Source organism: Lipotes vexillifer, unplaced genomic scaffold (assembly GCF_000442215.2).
Source record: "Lipotes vexillifer unplaced genomic scaffold, Lipotes_vexillifer_v1.1 scaffold666, whole genome shotgun sequence".
In the NCBI taxonomy this organism is placed as follows: domain Eukaryota; kingdom Metazoa; phylum Chordata; class Mammalia; order Artiodactyla; family Lipotidae; genus Lipotes; species Lipotes vexillifer.
Genome location: NW_006787408.1, coordinates 2864183 through 2876733, shown reverse-complemented (window position 1 = coordinate 2876733; position 12551 = coordinate 2864183). Strand labels below are relative to the sequence as shown.

The following is a 12551-nucleotide window of genomic DNA, read 5'->3' as shown; positions in this document are numbered from 1 at the left end:
GCCCCCCTGCCTGGGCCTCCCCGCTCTTCCTCATGCAAAGCAGCTGCCTGCCAGAAACTAAAAGAGGAACAGCAAACTGCTGAGGGCAAGGAAAGCCGCTCCTTGACCCAAACACACCAAATTAGGGCAAAACCAAGCCCTCTGAGTGAAAGGAAATTCAGCTGAGGCGCTCGAATTTTAAAGACATGTGTGGTTTTGGGCTTAGTTTCTTTGTAACAGCCTCTCTTTCCTCCTCCTTGCATATTGCTATTCTGTACCTGAGGCCTCTTGGTAGTACCAGCTGCTGCCAACACGTGTCATTGCTAGAAACCGAGAGCCCCATGGAGAACGGCTTTGTTTTGTTTTGTTTTAATACCACTAGGGCTCATCTCTTGAAACCCCAAACTCCACAACAAAACCACAAACACCCAGTTCTCCATAAGGCCTCTAACCCATGAGCTTTAAAGCGATGCTTCCCACCTTTTTCACATCCTGGCACACATAAAAATGACCATATATGCTCAGCCCCCTGGAAGCTAGACACTGGGCCCCCCTCACTCCCGAGCTGAGCGGATGGCATCTAGGCGCACCTATAACACCATTCCTGACACACCTGCTGGTAAGCTTTGGTTCCCAGAGCATAAATGTCACCAAACCTCAAGAGAATCATGAGAGAAGTGAAGCCGGATGGATCAGAGGATCACATCCCAAACCCACATCAGAGTGCCAAGAGGGGGGACAAAGGGCATTCGGCCACTGCAAAGGCTTTGAAGCCAAGAAAGGCCATCCACCTTCCCCACACGGAGAAGGAAACCAGCATTCCCTATGATGTAGTGCAGACTGGAAATATAAATAGCTTCTAAAAAGGTTAGCAAAATGCACAGATGACAAATCTACATTAGGTTACTAAGGGAAACCAGGATGCTCAGTGCCAGCATCTCACCTGTTGCAGCTGATGTCTGGAAGGAACCCTGGGGCTCCTCCCAAACTCTGCTCCCGGGGCCCCTCAGGGATGCAGAGTCAGGCTGCAGGGACCTGGAGCCTGGGTGATGTGAGTGGGTACTTCCTGAGCCCTAATGATGCTCCCTGCAGGCCCCTGCAAAGTAAGGAAAACCTTTTTCCTAATTCCATCTTGGTCTGGTTCTCATAAGCCCACTCACTCTCAATTTCCTCACCTGGGAAGAGTCTACCTCGGAAGGTTTTGTGAGGATGCCTGCCTGAAGGTGGGAGGCGTTCTATGAGTGGAAATACCCTGGGCTTACCCCTCCCCCCTCCTGTTAAACTAGGCCCTTGGGTGCTGCAGGGCAATCCCAGGCTGCCTCCCTGGAGATTCCCTTCTGGAGGGGAAGTGCTTCCTTGGGCACCCAGAGGGCCTGCAAGGCAGCCACAGCTGCTGGGCTATGTCAAGTAAGAAACAGACCTCGCTTGTCCCTGAACCAACACCAGGGGACACCTGAGTTAAGGTATTTATAGCTCTCTTATATGCATCCTTGAACTTGTGTGTGTTTAAGTTAACAGATATAGCAACAGCACACCCAAAAGCACACATATGGACTTGTACACACTGAGGCAGTGGCTAAATCTGGAACTCTAGGGAACCCAAACTCACCCCCAACACACCCTCCTGTGTGTGGGTATTCCGGGACCTGGGATAAACTGGGCATCCGTCCTTCCCTCTTCAGGGTATCAAGTTCTGCCTTCCTGCCAAGGATTAAGAGATCAGCCTGGAGCCCGCACCTCGAGAGCAGCTTGCCAGGCAGCTCCCGCTGACTCGTCTGCCAGAGCCAGAGCTCTTCTCACTTCCCCTGAGCTCCAAACAGTGCAGAGTCAGGAGGGAAAATCTCACCCCTCCAGCACCTCCCTGAGCAGACACTGGGGCTGCTGCAGAGCCGACCCTGAAGCCCTGAATGCCAGGCAAGAAAAGAGAAGAACTGCAGAGGCCCAGACCGGAAGCCGGACCCCTCCAGCAGGCCACAGGGAGAAGGAAGGAGCGCCTTCAACTTCCACTCTGAAATGCTTGGCAGTAAAATGCTGGGCTGCTCCTGGGCCACCAGGGGCTTGGCCAAGAGAGGCGGGCTTCCCTTTGGCCTAATGCTAGTGTGTCGGGGGTGTGGAGGGATGTGCCCAGGCAGAGAACGTGATGGGACTCAGAACGTGATGCCCGACACATTCACATTCACTATATGTTCTCTCTCTCTCTGCCAATAGCAGCGGAGGTTAAGGGGGAAGCAGCCTACTCCGGAAGGCAAGAAGTTATCTACTACAGTCTTCTCTTGAAGTTCCGTAATATGTTCTTTAATATATAAATTGGGCCATTGGATACCTATGGCTTTGAACTCAACTGGGGTCAAAGAGGGGACCCAAGAGTAAGCACACAGACTAGAAGTTCCAACCCAAGGGAGATGTGCTGTTGTTCAAATACAGTGAGCGCCCAAGTGCACGAGTGAACTTTTTAAAGTGCTGTGAGCTTCTCCCTCATCCCACCTTACCTCCCAAAGTAGAATCGACTGAAACCTACATACCCCACTTGGTTCTCAAATTTTATGCCGAACACTTCATTTTTCTAAGAGTTTCTCTTACATCACTGGGGATGCAGGTTGTGATCAAGAAAGGAAACCATCTTGACACAACGGGGCATTTAGAGCAGGGAGCACTTGACCGTGTCCATGGGTCCAGTGATGGGGACCGTGGCAATCACGAAGTACAAAGCTAGCATCATACCTCCGCTAAAAAGCCTCTACGATCTGGCATCCTAGTAGAATTTCTATCAACTCCAAGTACAATACACGGTCCTCTTCCACGTGTGACCCCTTCCCCCTATAGAACTGCCCACAGTGGAGCACAATAATTTCTCATATTTATTACACATCTACTATTACAAACGAAGAAACAGTGTCAGCTGCTTTTATATACATTAAACAATTTAAGCCGACCTATAACACTGCAGTGCAGATTCTAATTAACCACATTTTTACTAGATCACAGAGAAGGTTAATAATACAGCTAGAATAGAATCACAGGACCAGTACAGCAAGGTGGAGATCTGGGCCCAAGCTTATTTGGTTCCAAAGCCCATGGGCTTTCCTCTGCTGCCCATCAGACCTGAGAATTTCTCTATATATGTATATGCATGTGAATGTGTTTCTTTATCATTATTATTATTGTAAGATTAATCGGTTACCAATTCATAGAGGCACGAGGTCTTAATGACCAAGTACAACACAGGAATCTCCTACATATCACACATTGCATCTAATTCAGACACTTCCACCTACGCTGTCCTCAGACATGGCAGATCCCTATCTTAAATTTATTCTTTTGTACCCCTCTGGTGTTTAGTGCAGTGCTAGGTACAAAGTGGGCACTCATTTAATCTCACTGATGATTATGTTGCTAAGATTGCTTATTAGTAATAAACCCTTGGATGCTGAAAGGTGAATTATTGCTAACTAAGAAAAGTCTTAGACGCTGGGAGAAACACCAAGGGGGCCTAACATACCTCTTGGCCAATAGAGTAAGTGATCCACCATTGGATAAAAACAGTAATATCTGACTCTCACTAATAGGTTGATCCCACTTAGAAAATAGCTTACAATCTCCACTGAAAACAGCACTTGACTCTTTGGACCTGGGTTTTCTCCTCTGCAGGGGTGGCATACAACCCCCACTCAGAGAATGACTGTGAAGATTCCAGGGACCATGTCTACAGAGACACAAGCAACCCAATCAACCCAGGTGGCACCTCAGCACCTCCCATGACTTCCTCTGTATATAACTGCCTCAAACTATGGCAGATTCAGACCCATGTCCTAATCCCAGCAACATCCCTCCGTAGCTGTGACTTTAGATCAGCAGCCTAGCTTCTCTGAGCCCTAGTTTCCTCATCTGCAAAGATGGAGGCTCACCTATCTCATGGGGTTGTTTAGTGGAGAAAATAAAATAATATTTGCATGTGGCTGCCCCAGGCCTGATATGTAGAAGGAAGTCAGTAGATATTAGCCAGATTTGAATCTGCACAGAACAGCTCTGACATACACACGTCCTGTTGAATAGGGCTCGTGGTCAAAACATGGCCATGGTGACAAGTAACAAAGAAAAAGGAAGAGGCAGTAGTGAGAGAAGTTAAAATGAGAGACGATTCTTAACCTCTCTCCTTTCAAACAATTTCAACCTGCTGTTTACCAGGTTGTACTTCTTAACAGTCTTATTTGATTGAATGGGTTCTGCCTCTTGCCCTCCATACCGTCTGGTAATGACAGAAGGAGTAACTACAAGGCAGCTAATGAAAAGGGGCCCTGGAAAGCTAAGAACTCATTGTACTAACCTGGTTCAGTTTGGTCAAAGTGGGCGGCCTCAGGCACCTGGTGCCTAGTGCTCTGCCAGTGGTTTCTCTATTCTCAGAGGCTCCTCTAATTTCACAGTATAGAAACCAGAGGCCACATCGAGATGCCCCCCAACAAGACATTCTTCAGAATCTAACCTGGTACTACAATTCTGAAATCCAAATCTACAAGGGTTACAAAGAAAAGCTCCTCTTTATTGACCTAATGTGTGCCTAGTGTGTGCCAGACTCAGTGCTAAGCATCCAGCATATAATATATGCCCAGGGGAATGGTCTGAATTTTTTAAACCCCGTCTTACAGATAAGGAAACTGTACTACTGGACATCCCCTAAAGACACTGTCCAAGGCCCTCAGCCGCTCACATGTTCTCAAGGACTCAAGTCTGGATGACACGTGGAAACTTCCGCCCAAATTTTCAGGTCTAATCACAGGGCTGGATTTTGCAAAACTTCATCAAACAAATCATCTTAGGCCCACAGCAAAAGTGGGTTTGGGAAGAGGGTGGAGCTGGGACAGAGACAGAGAGGAGACCTTAATGCTTCAGAAGTCACCTCTAATTTGCAAATAATGGTCGGAGGGTGCATTTTCTTTCTGCACAATAATCTCTACCAAAGAAAACCCAGACAAAGTCACCTGGCCTTCCTAGGGAACAACAAAAAACAGCTCTTCCTCCAAGATTCACACTGAACTCCTAACCCCTCCTTCCCCTCCCTGCCCCTGGGAGTGGCTGGATGGTTGTTGTTTCTTTTCTTTTTTCCCTGTGGTCCTCTGGTAATACCACAAATTACGTTTTCAGGGACTGGAGTCCCAGAGTGCAATGATGTTGTAATAAACATAACCAGGACCAAATGCCTTCCCATCATATTAGATGATGCCATTTCCCACCAATCAGGCTCCTCGGGCAGGCAGACCACTCACCAATGAGGGACCAGACAAAGGCTGTGAGGGGAGACCTGGTCATCTGCAACTAAAAATAAGAGTGCTTCAGGATTGGCCGCTGCCACTTTGCAACAGGAGTTGGGACCCACACACCAGGCACCAGACAGAAGGCACACACAGGCAGAAACTTTCAGCCCAGGGGTTCACATGGGGTAGGCTGGTCTGGGTTTGTTGCTGAGATTTTTTTTTTTTCCTTTCCCTAATTTGGTGACTTGAAGAAAGAAATACTTGATCCAGAGGGACCCTTGCAGACACACCCTCCCTCCTAGACACGTCAGTTTCCAAAGGCCCTTCATAGACACCCTGAATTGGGGAAAGAGCGGGGTGGGGGGGGGGTGCGGCCAGGGGCCAAGACACTCACCTGTCCGGCTGTGTCATAGAGTCCCAGGAGGTACTGCTTGCCCCCTACGGTGACGCTGACTGCAAGGGCAGAGAAGTGGGGGCGGGGAGAGAAGCTCACAATCATCTAGGCTCTGGGGCAGTTTCGTTCCCCACCAGGACCCTTCCCTCCTAACCCAGCTGGAGGCAAGCGGGAGCTCCCAGGGAGATGCCACCCGTTTTCCCTTGTGCCCGGCTCACTGTGAAGTGGCGTGAGGCTGGGGCGATGTGGCGCCCAGCTGCCCACTCCTTTCTCCCAAGTCCCGTAGCCACGTTTCCCCCTCGGGGATTGGGGCAATAGGGAAGGCGGCTGTAGGAAGGTCAAGGAGGTCGGCCCCGGGCGCCGAGGGGGATGGGAAATGCCGGGCGCCAGGACCGGGCACCGGAGTTGGGGTGTGGGAAGAGGGCTGGGTCCGGAATGCTAGGGGCTGCCAGAGGGAAAGCCTGGGGGTGGGGCCGGGCGCCCGGCGGAGGGCGCGACGGGGGAGGGGTGGGGAGCGCGCGCAGGGGAGGCGGTGAGGGGGCTCAGCCAAAGTTGCTCCAAAGTTCCCAGCCCGGGGAGCGGCCCCTTAGTCAGCACTTCCGAGGCTTACCTGCGTAGTGGTCGAAGACGGTGGGCACGTACTCCTCCGGGAAGGCGTCGTTGGCATAGCTCATGAGTAGGCACGTCTTGCCCACCGCCCCGTCGCCGACCACCACGCACTTGAGCATCAGCGCGCCGGGCCCATGAGCCACGCTGCGGCCGGCCGGCCTCCGGACATGGTCCCCCCCGGAGCCCCCGCCCCGGCCCTGGGCTCAGCCCCTGCCCGCCTGGGGGGTCCGCCGCCGCCGCCGCTCAGCGCAGCACGGCCGACCCCCCGGCCCCATGCAGCGACTCCCCCCGCCTGAGGGGAGGGGGCGGCGGGCCCGGGGCGCTGCCGCCGCCTCGGTCGCTGCCCGGATCCCCGCCCGGGCCCCGGTTGCCGCGCCCGCCCGCTGCCCCCGCCGCTCGGCGCTCGCGCCCGCTCCCCGGCCCGGCCTCCCCAGGAGGATCCGCTGGATCATAAGACTGGCCGGCCCCGGGGGAGACGGCAACTTTGGGGAGGGCGGCGGAGGGGAGGGGCCAGGCGGCTCTCCCCGCCCAGCGCCGGCCCGGGCCCCCACCCGGCTCGGCCCCGGAGGAGGGCGGGCCCAGGCGCCTCCCCGGATTGCGGGCTGCCGGCTCCGCGCCCCCGCCCGCCCGCCTGCCGGCTCCCGCGCCCCCAGCCCCGCGCCCCGCCCGCGGACGCCGCTCGGCCCTGCCGGCTCACCCTAGCTTGACTCCCCGCGAGGGCTGTGGGGAGGGGGCGAGGAGGAGGAGCCGAGGAGGAGCGACGGGGAGGAAGGTGAGACTGGGGGAGGGGGCCGAGCGACCAGCGCTCGCGAGGAGGCGAGGGCTCCTCGCGAAAGTGTGCGCAACGCCCGGAAGCGTCCACAAGCTCCGATGCTGGGAGAAGACGTGGAGGCCTCTTGGGGAACCGCGACGACTCTTATGATGACGCAATAGTCATGAAAAATTATTCACGTATATTTAAACTCCACCCGGAAGGCAGGATCCATTCTGTCGGCCTCTAAGTGCACAACAGAACTAGAAATCGGGAAGGAAGAAAGGGCAAGAGAGTTAAAAATTTTTCTTTAATTTTTAAAAAATTTTCACTCTCACGCACGGGGTGATGGGGGAGGGGTGGCGGTGGTCCCTGAGCTGGAAAGTGGGGACCCCTGGCTTACTGCTCCGTTCCGCCTCCCACCATCCCCACCACCCCATGCTGTTCACGGCAGAGCTTGAGTCATTTACTACGAAACTGGTGTCTAAGGGAGTTACAGCATCTTGAACCACTGACGCACCCCCCGCACCAGCCAGAAAAGGGAGATTCTGCGACTCTGGCTGCGGCGGGGTGTACCTTTGCTCCCCCTATAGGCGACATTCCCTGAGGCACCTTTACAGTCCCAGTGTCCCTCGAAGGTGTTAGTTTGTGATCCCTGAGGAGTGATACACTCTAGAGCTCTAAGACGCGGCCTGTGATCCAGGCAACAACCCCTGTCCTCCTGCCTGGGCGGTGCTTGGAAACACCCGTCAGGCCAGGTCCCGTTCACTCGCCATCAGTGCTGCTTCTAACTTTAGGCCCTGGGGCCGGGGGGGTGGGGGGTGGGGGTGGGGGTGGGGGTGGGGGAGAATACTCTGCACGTAGACACCACACCCTCCCTCCCCTTGCTGACAGGAGATAAATCGCTTCCTTTCATCAATTCACAGGATCAGAAAATGCTGTGTTGAAAGGCACCGCAGAGGTCAACTGGACCACCTCCCTTAGATCTCCCTGAGGTTGTAGGTAAGCAAATTGAGACTCAGAGAGGTGAAGTGGTTATGTCAAAGGCTTCCAGCTAATTCCAGCATTCAAGGACTTGGAACACACTTTGGGAAATGCTCAGTTAGTTATGTCCTCACGCCACACTTCCCAGGCCTCAACTCTCAAACCCCAAATCTGATTTCCATTGTCCTGCAAGACTTCCTGGATTCTTGGAAGTTCCTTGTGGAGTCCCACTGGACGTCTCACCAGATCCCTCCATTTGTGTCTGAGTGTGGGTATTTACATTGCCAGCTGCTTTAGGTTATGCAGTGAATCTGGAAGATATTTTTTATGTGCTGAGTGACAGGTTAAGGAAGGCAGTTCAGTGCCTTGAAGTCAGATCTTGGTTCAAGACTAGTCTCTGCCACTTCCTTCTAGAGGGGAAGAAAGGAGGACTTGCCCCCTTTGCCTACAGGACTATTTCTTCAGACAGCATTTGCTGGGACTGGGAATGTGAAAGGAGGGTCTGTCAGCAGAGGTTAAGGAGCTACCGGGTGCACTCACCCTAGAGAGGGCATTTGGTTCTGGCTCTGACAGTACTTAGCAGTGTGACCTTGAGCATGCCACTTCTGTTCTTGGGGCCTCTGATTTCTCATCTATAAAAGTGAGCTCATCCATAAGGGTGAGATCAGGGCTCACCTTTGAGGACGCTAGGGCTCTTCACAGTGTGTCCTGAGAGATCCTGGCAAAAGCTTTGGGCCAAGGGAGAAACAGTTGCTAGAGACATGGGGACAGCCTTTTTGAGGGATAACGAGGTCTGTCCCAGGACTGGAGGATGGAGGCTTCCCCCATTGAGGACTCCAGCCTCTCAGTTCTCATGCTGCTTTTCAGTGAGGCAGATATTTGCCAGGGATCCAGAGAGCTGGAGGATTAGCTCTGGAACCTTGAAAAATGGAAGGGACTCCAGGTTCTGGATGCTTTGGGAGAAGCTCTGGGAATATCAGAACACTCCAAGTGCGGAACTGCTGTCAGATGAATCATGCAGTGGTGACTTCATTGATGATGGTGACCTCATCCCTTTGGCCCATAGAAAAGCCAAGACTGACTGCCAGGAGTACTTTGAGCTCTGGACTGATTCCACCAGTTGAATGTAGAGTAGGAGGGAGATGGGAGAATTATCCTGGATGCCCAGTCAGCCCAATGATGGATTAGCTGGAAGAACCAAACAGATCTCAACAAATAATTCCTATATAATGTGATCAGTGCTGTGGTAGAGGATAAAGAACAGTCTTCGGGAAGCGCAGGGAGGCTGTTAGTACCTACGTGTGCTGAGGATTTGCAGAAGGGTGTCATTGGCCTGGGGGTTAAGAGGCCAGTAGGAGTAAGATAAGAATGCCTAGGAAAGACAGCCCTGCCCCCCAGCAAGAAGGAACAGCACACGACTTCTTGGGAATGGTGAGCCATGTAGGTGGACAGAATGCAGGATTAGTGGTGCAGGGGAACTGGTTTGTATGTAATTGAGAACTGTGTGATGCTGCCAGGCCATGGGCCTCCGGAAGCCACGTTAAGGGCATGCAGGGCCCCACCCGGGCATGCAGGGCTCCACTAGAACCTTGAAGAATGGAAGAGACTCACAGGATATTCGTGAGTTCCTATTTCTGGTTATCCCTGGGACCCTGTCATACCTACTGGTCTTCAGTTAGTCACTTGATTTAACGAGTCCCCCTTCCCTTTTTGCCTAGTGGGTGTGGGTTGGTTTTCTGGTAACCAAAGGAATCTTTACTATGTTAGTATTATCACTACAGCTGAGATAGGTGATGTGCAGCGAAATTCAGAAATTTGCCCAAAGTCATGCAGTTGGTAAGTGGCAGAGCTAGCTTTCAAAATGATCAGTCTTCTGAGCTCATGCTACTTTCCATGTTCCACATGAAGGAGGCATTAAAAGTTTTTCAGTAGGAAATGACAAGTTTAGAGCTGTCTTTTGAGAAGATCACTCTGGGAGTGGTGTTAGAACATGGATTTAGAGGGGACGAGAGTGAAGGCAGATAAGGTGAGGAGAGAGGTCACGAAGGTCTGAACCAGGCATGGCTGTGTAAATGAAGAGGAGGCCATGGGTAGCAGGATATTTTGGGGGTTTTTTTGGCTGTGTTGGGTCTTCATTTCTGTGCGAGGGCTTTCTCTAGTTGTGGCAAGCGGTGGGGGTGGGGCCACTCTTCATCGTGGTGCGCAGGCCTCTCACTATCGCAGCCTCTCTTGTTGCGGAGCACAGGCTCCAGACGCGCAGGCTCAGTAGATGTGGCTCACGGGCCCAGCCGCTCTGTGGCATGTGGGATCTTCCCAGACCAGGGCTCGAACCCCTGTCCCCTGCATTAGCAGGCAGATTCTCAACCACTGCACCGCCAGGGAAGCCCAGGATATTTTAATTAATTAATTTTTGGCTGCATTGGGTCTTTGTTGCTGTGCGTGGGCTTTCTCTAGTTGCGGTAAGCGGGGGCTACTCTTCGTTGTGGTGTGCGGGCTTCTCATTGCAGTGGCTTCTTTTGTTGCAGAGCATGGGCTCTAGGCACATGGGCTCAGTAGTTGTGGCTCACAGGCTTAGTTGCTCCGTGGCATGTGAGATCTTCCAGGACCAGGACCAGGGCTCGAACCCGTGTCCCCTGCATTGGCAGGTGGATTCTTAATTGCTGTGCCACCAGGGAAGTCCCTAGCAGGATATTTAGATGACCAAGTCCACAGGGCTTGGTAACAGCATGGGGAAGGGCTAGGATACCTCTGAGGCGTTACCCATTGACATATGATACCATTGATGTATTCCTTCTCTCCATTCCTTTTTAATCTCCTCTGTTTTTATCCTCCTTATTTTAGTTTTCTTCCTTACTTTTAAAAACATTCCCATCTCCTCTTGGTGCCTAACCATGAGACCAACTGCCTAAATCAAGCTGATAGTAGATCTCTAGAAGGACATTAAGTTTCTGTCATTTTGTTTGTGTTCCCTCACATTCACCCCCAAAATGGAAAACTGGATGCCAGTGGATCATTTGATGTCATAATGCTTTGGGTTGCAAGTAATAGGAAAGTCAACCCAAACTGGCTTCAACAGCAAAGGGAGTATATGGGCTTCTTTGACTGAAACATACAGAAGTAACTAAGCTTCGGGCATGGCTTGATCAAAACTCTGGATCTATTTTTTTCTTCACTTCTCTCAGTTTTTCTCTTCTCTTTGGGCCAACTTCCTACTTTGGTTGCTTTCTCTCTTGAAAACAAAATGGTTGTACCAGGTCCAGGCATTACCACCCATATACCACACTGCCCAGGAGGAGAAAGAGCTTCTCTTGACTCACTGATTGCGCAAAAGTCTTGGACTTTCTCTGATCAGATTAGCTGAGTTCATTATGATGGCCAGCAGAATGTCAGATGCTTGTTGCCTTAGGCCTGGGCTATTGGCCATCCCTGAAACCATCACTGTGACAAGGGATTAGGTCTATCAGGGCCCACCCCAAGGCCAGGATTTTAATCCCACTTAGATTCTATGGTTCCTGCACAGTGGGCGGCAGGCATCGCAGGCATGGGGCGGGGGATGTATGCTGGGGAGGCAACCAGCAATATCTATTACGCCTGGATTGTTGCCCACCAGTCAAAGTTTCTAGGCCTCCCCAAGCTATGCTAGAAATAAAGAACTTTAGGAAAAGCAGATTTCAAGGGAAGAAGGCAGTGAGAAGAATCTAAGTCAAATCTATGATTTGTTTCAAATTTCAGTCAGTTGGTTTGTCAGGACATGAATCCATGCTTGGTGTGAATCCCTGATTCTTGGCTGATAGTAGGTACACTTTGCCCCCTTCAAATTTCCTTCTTAGTGTTACTGGTAAGGAGGTAAAGTGGTTATCATCCTTTTACCCCGTCGCCTCTGCTCTTCAGTTATGCCCCTTTCCTCCATACATGCTTCTTTTCTCTTTGCAGACTGCAGACTCTTCATTCCCCAGGGCTCTCTGGCTTCCCAGACTCCACCTGTCCCATGATCATAGCATCATGCTATGTGCCATACCTATTCCTCTTTTCCTTCCCACCACTAAAACCTCCCATCTGCATCCTTTTCTCTTAGGGCTCAGATGTAATATACATTGCACATTTTTTTAGCTAAGATACTAATGGCTGAAACACTGCAGCAATTTCTTAAAGGTCAATGGTTCCTAATGATCAGAATGATAAAAAAAATCCAATAAATCTGGCTCACTTGTTTTTCATTTCTAGTTATGCTTCTAGAATGCATCTATATCTCTTTTTTCCAGTTCATTACATACCAGGAACTCAGAAGTAAACCCCAGCCTCTGAGAATTTGGGCTCAAGCATCTTTAATAATGTTTTCCGATCTTCATTTCTAACTATCTTTTGCTGCAGCCTAGGTCAGGAGACCAGTCATTATACCTGACGGCATTGCCACCATTGCTGAATCATGGAAAGGACACTTCTTTAGAGGTTTCTGGTGCAGAATACTCATATGATCGGGGAGTGACCACCTCTTATAAGGTCCAAAGGAGGCTGGATCATAGATCCCTCTTCCAGAAATGAAATTAATGATTTTATTCCAGGCTTCAGTACTAAGAGTGCCAGA

At 51.4% G+C, this 12551-nt stretch overlaps 1 protein-coding gene across 1 annotated transcript in view; it reads right to left on the bottom strand.

Moving 5' to 3' along the window:
* The window catches only part of RHOQ (ras homolog family member Q), a 36096-nt gene extending 29695 nt beyond the window's left edge, over positions 1–6401 (bottom strand). The window contains exons 1-2 of the mRNA XM_007459968.1: positions 6233–6401; positions 5623–5681 (exon numbers count right to left, since the gene is read on the bottom strand). Of these exons, the coding sequence (XP_007460030.1) occupies positions 5623–5681; positions 6233–6350 (177 nt within the window). The 5' untranslated portion in view covers positions 6351–6401. The remainder of the gene's footprint in view (positions 1–5622; positions 5682–6232) is intronic.
* Positions 6402–12551: the final 6150 nt, after the last annotated feature.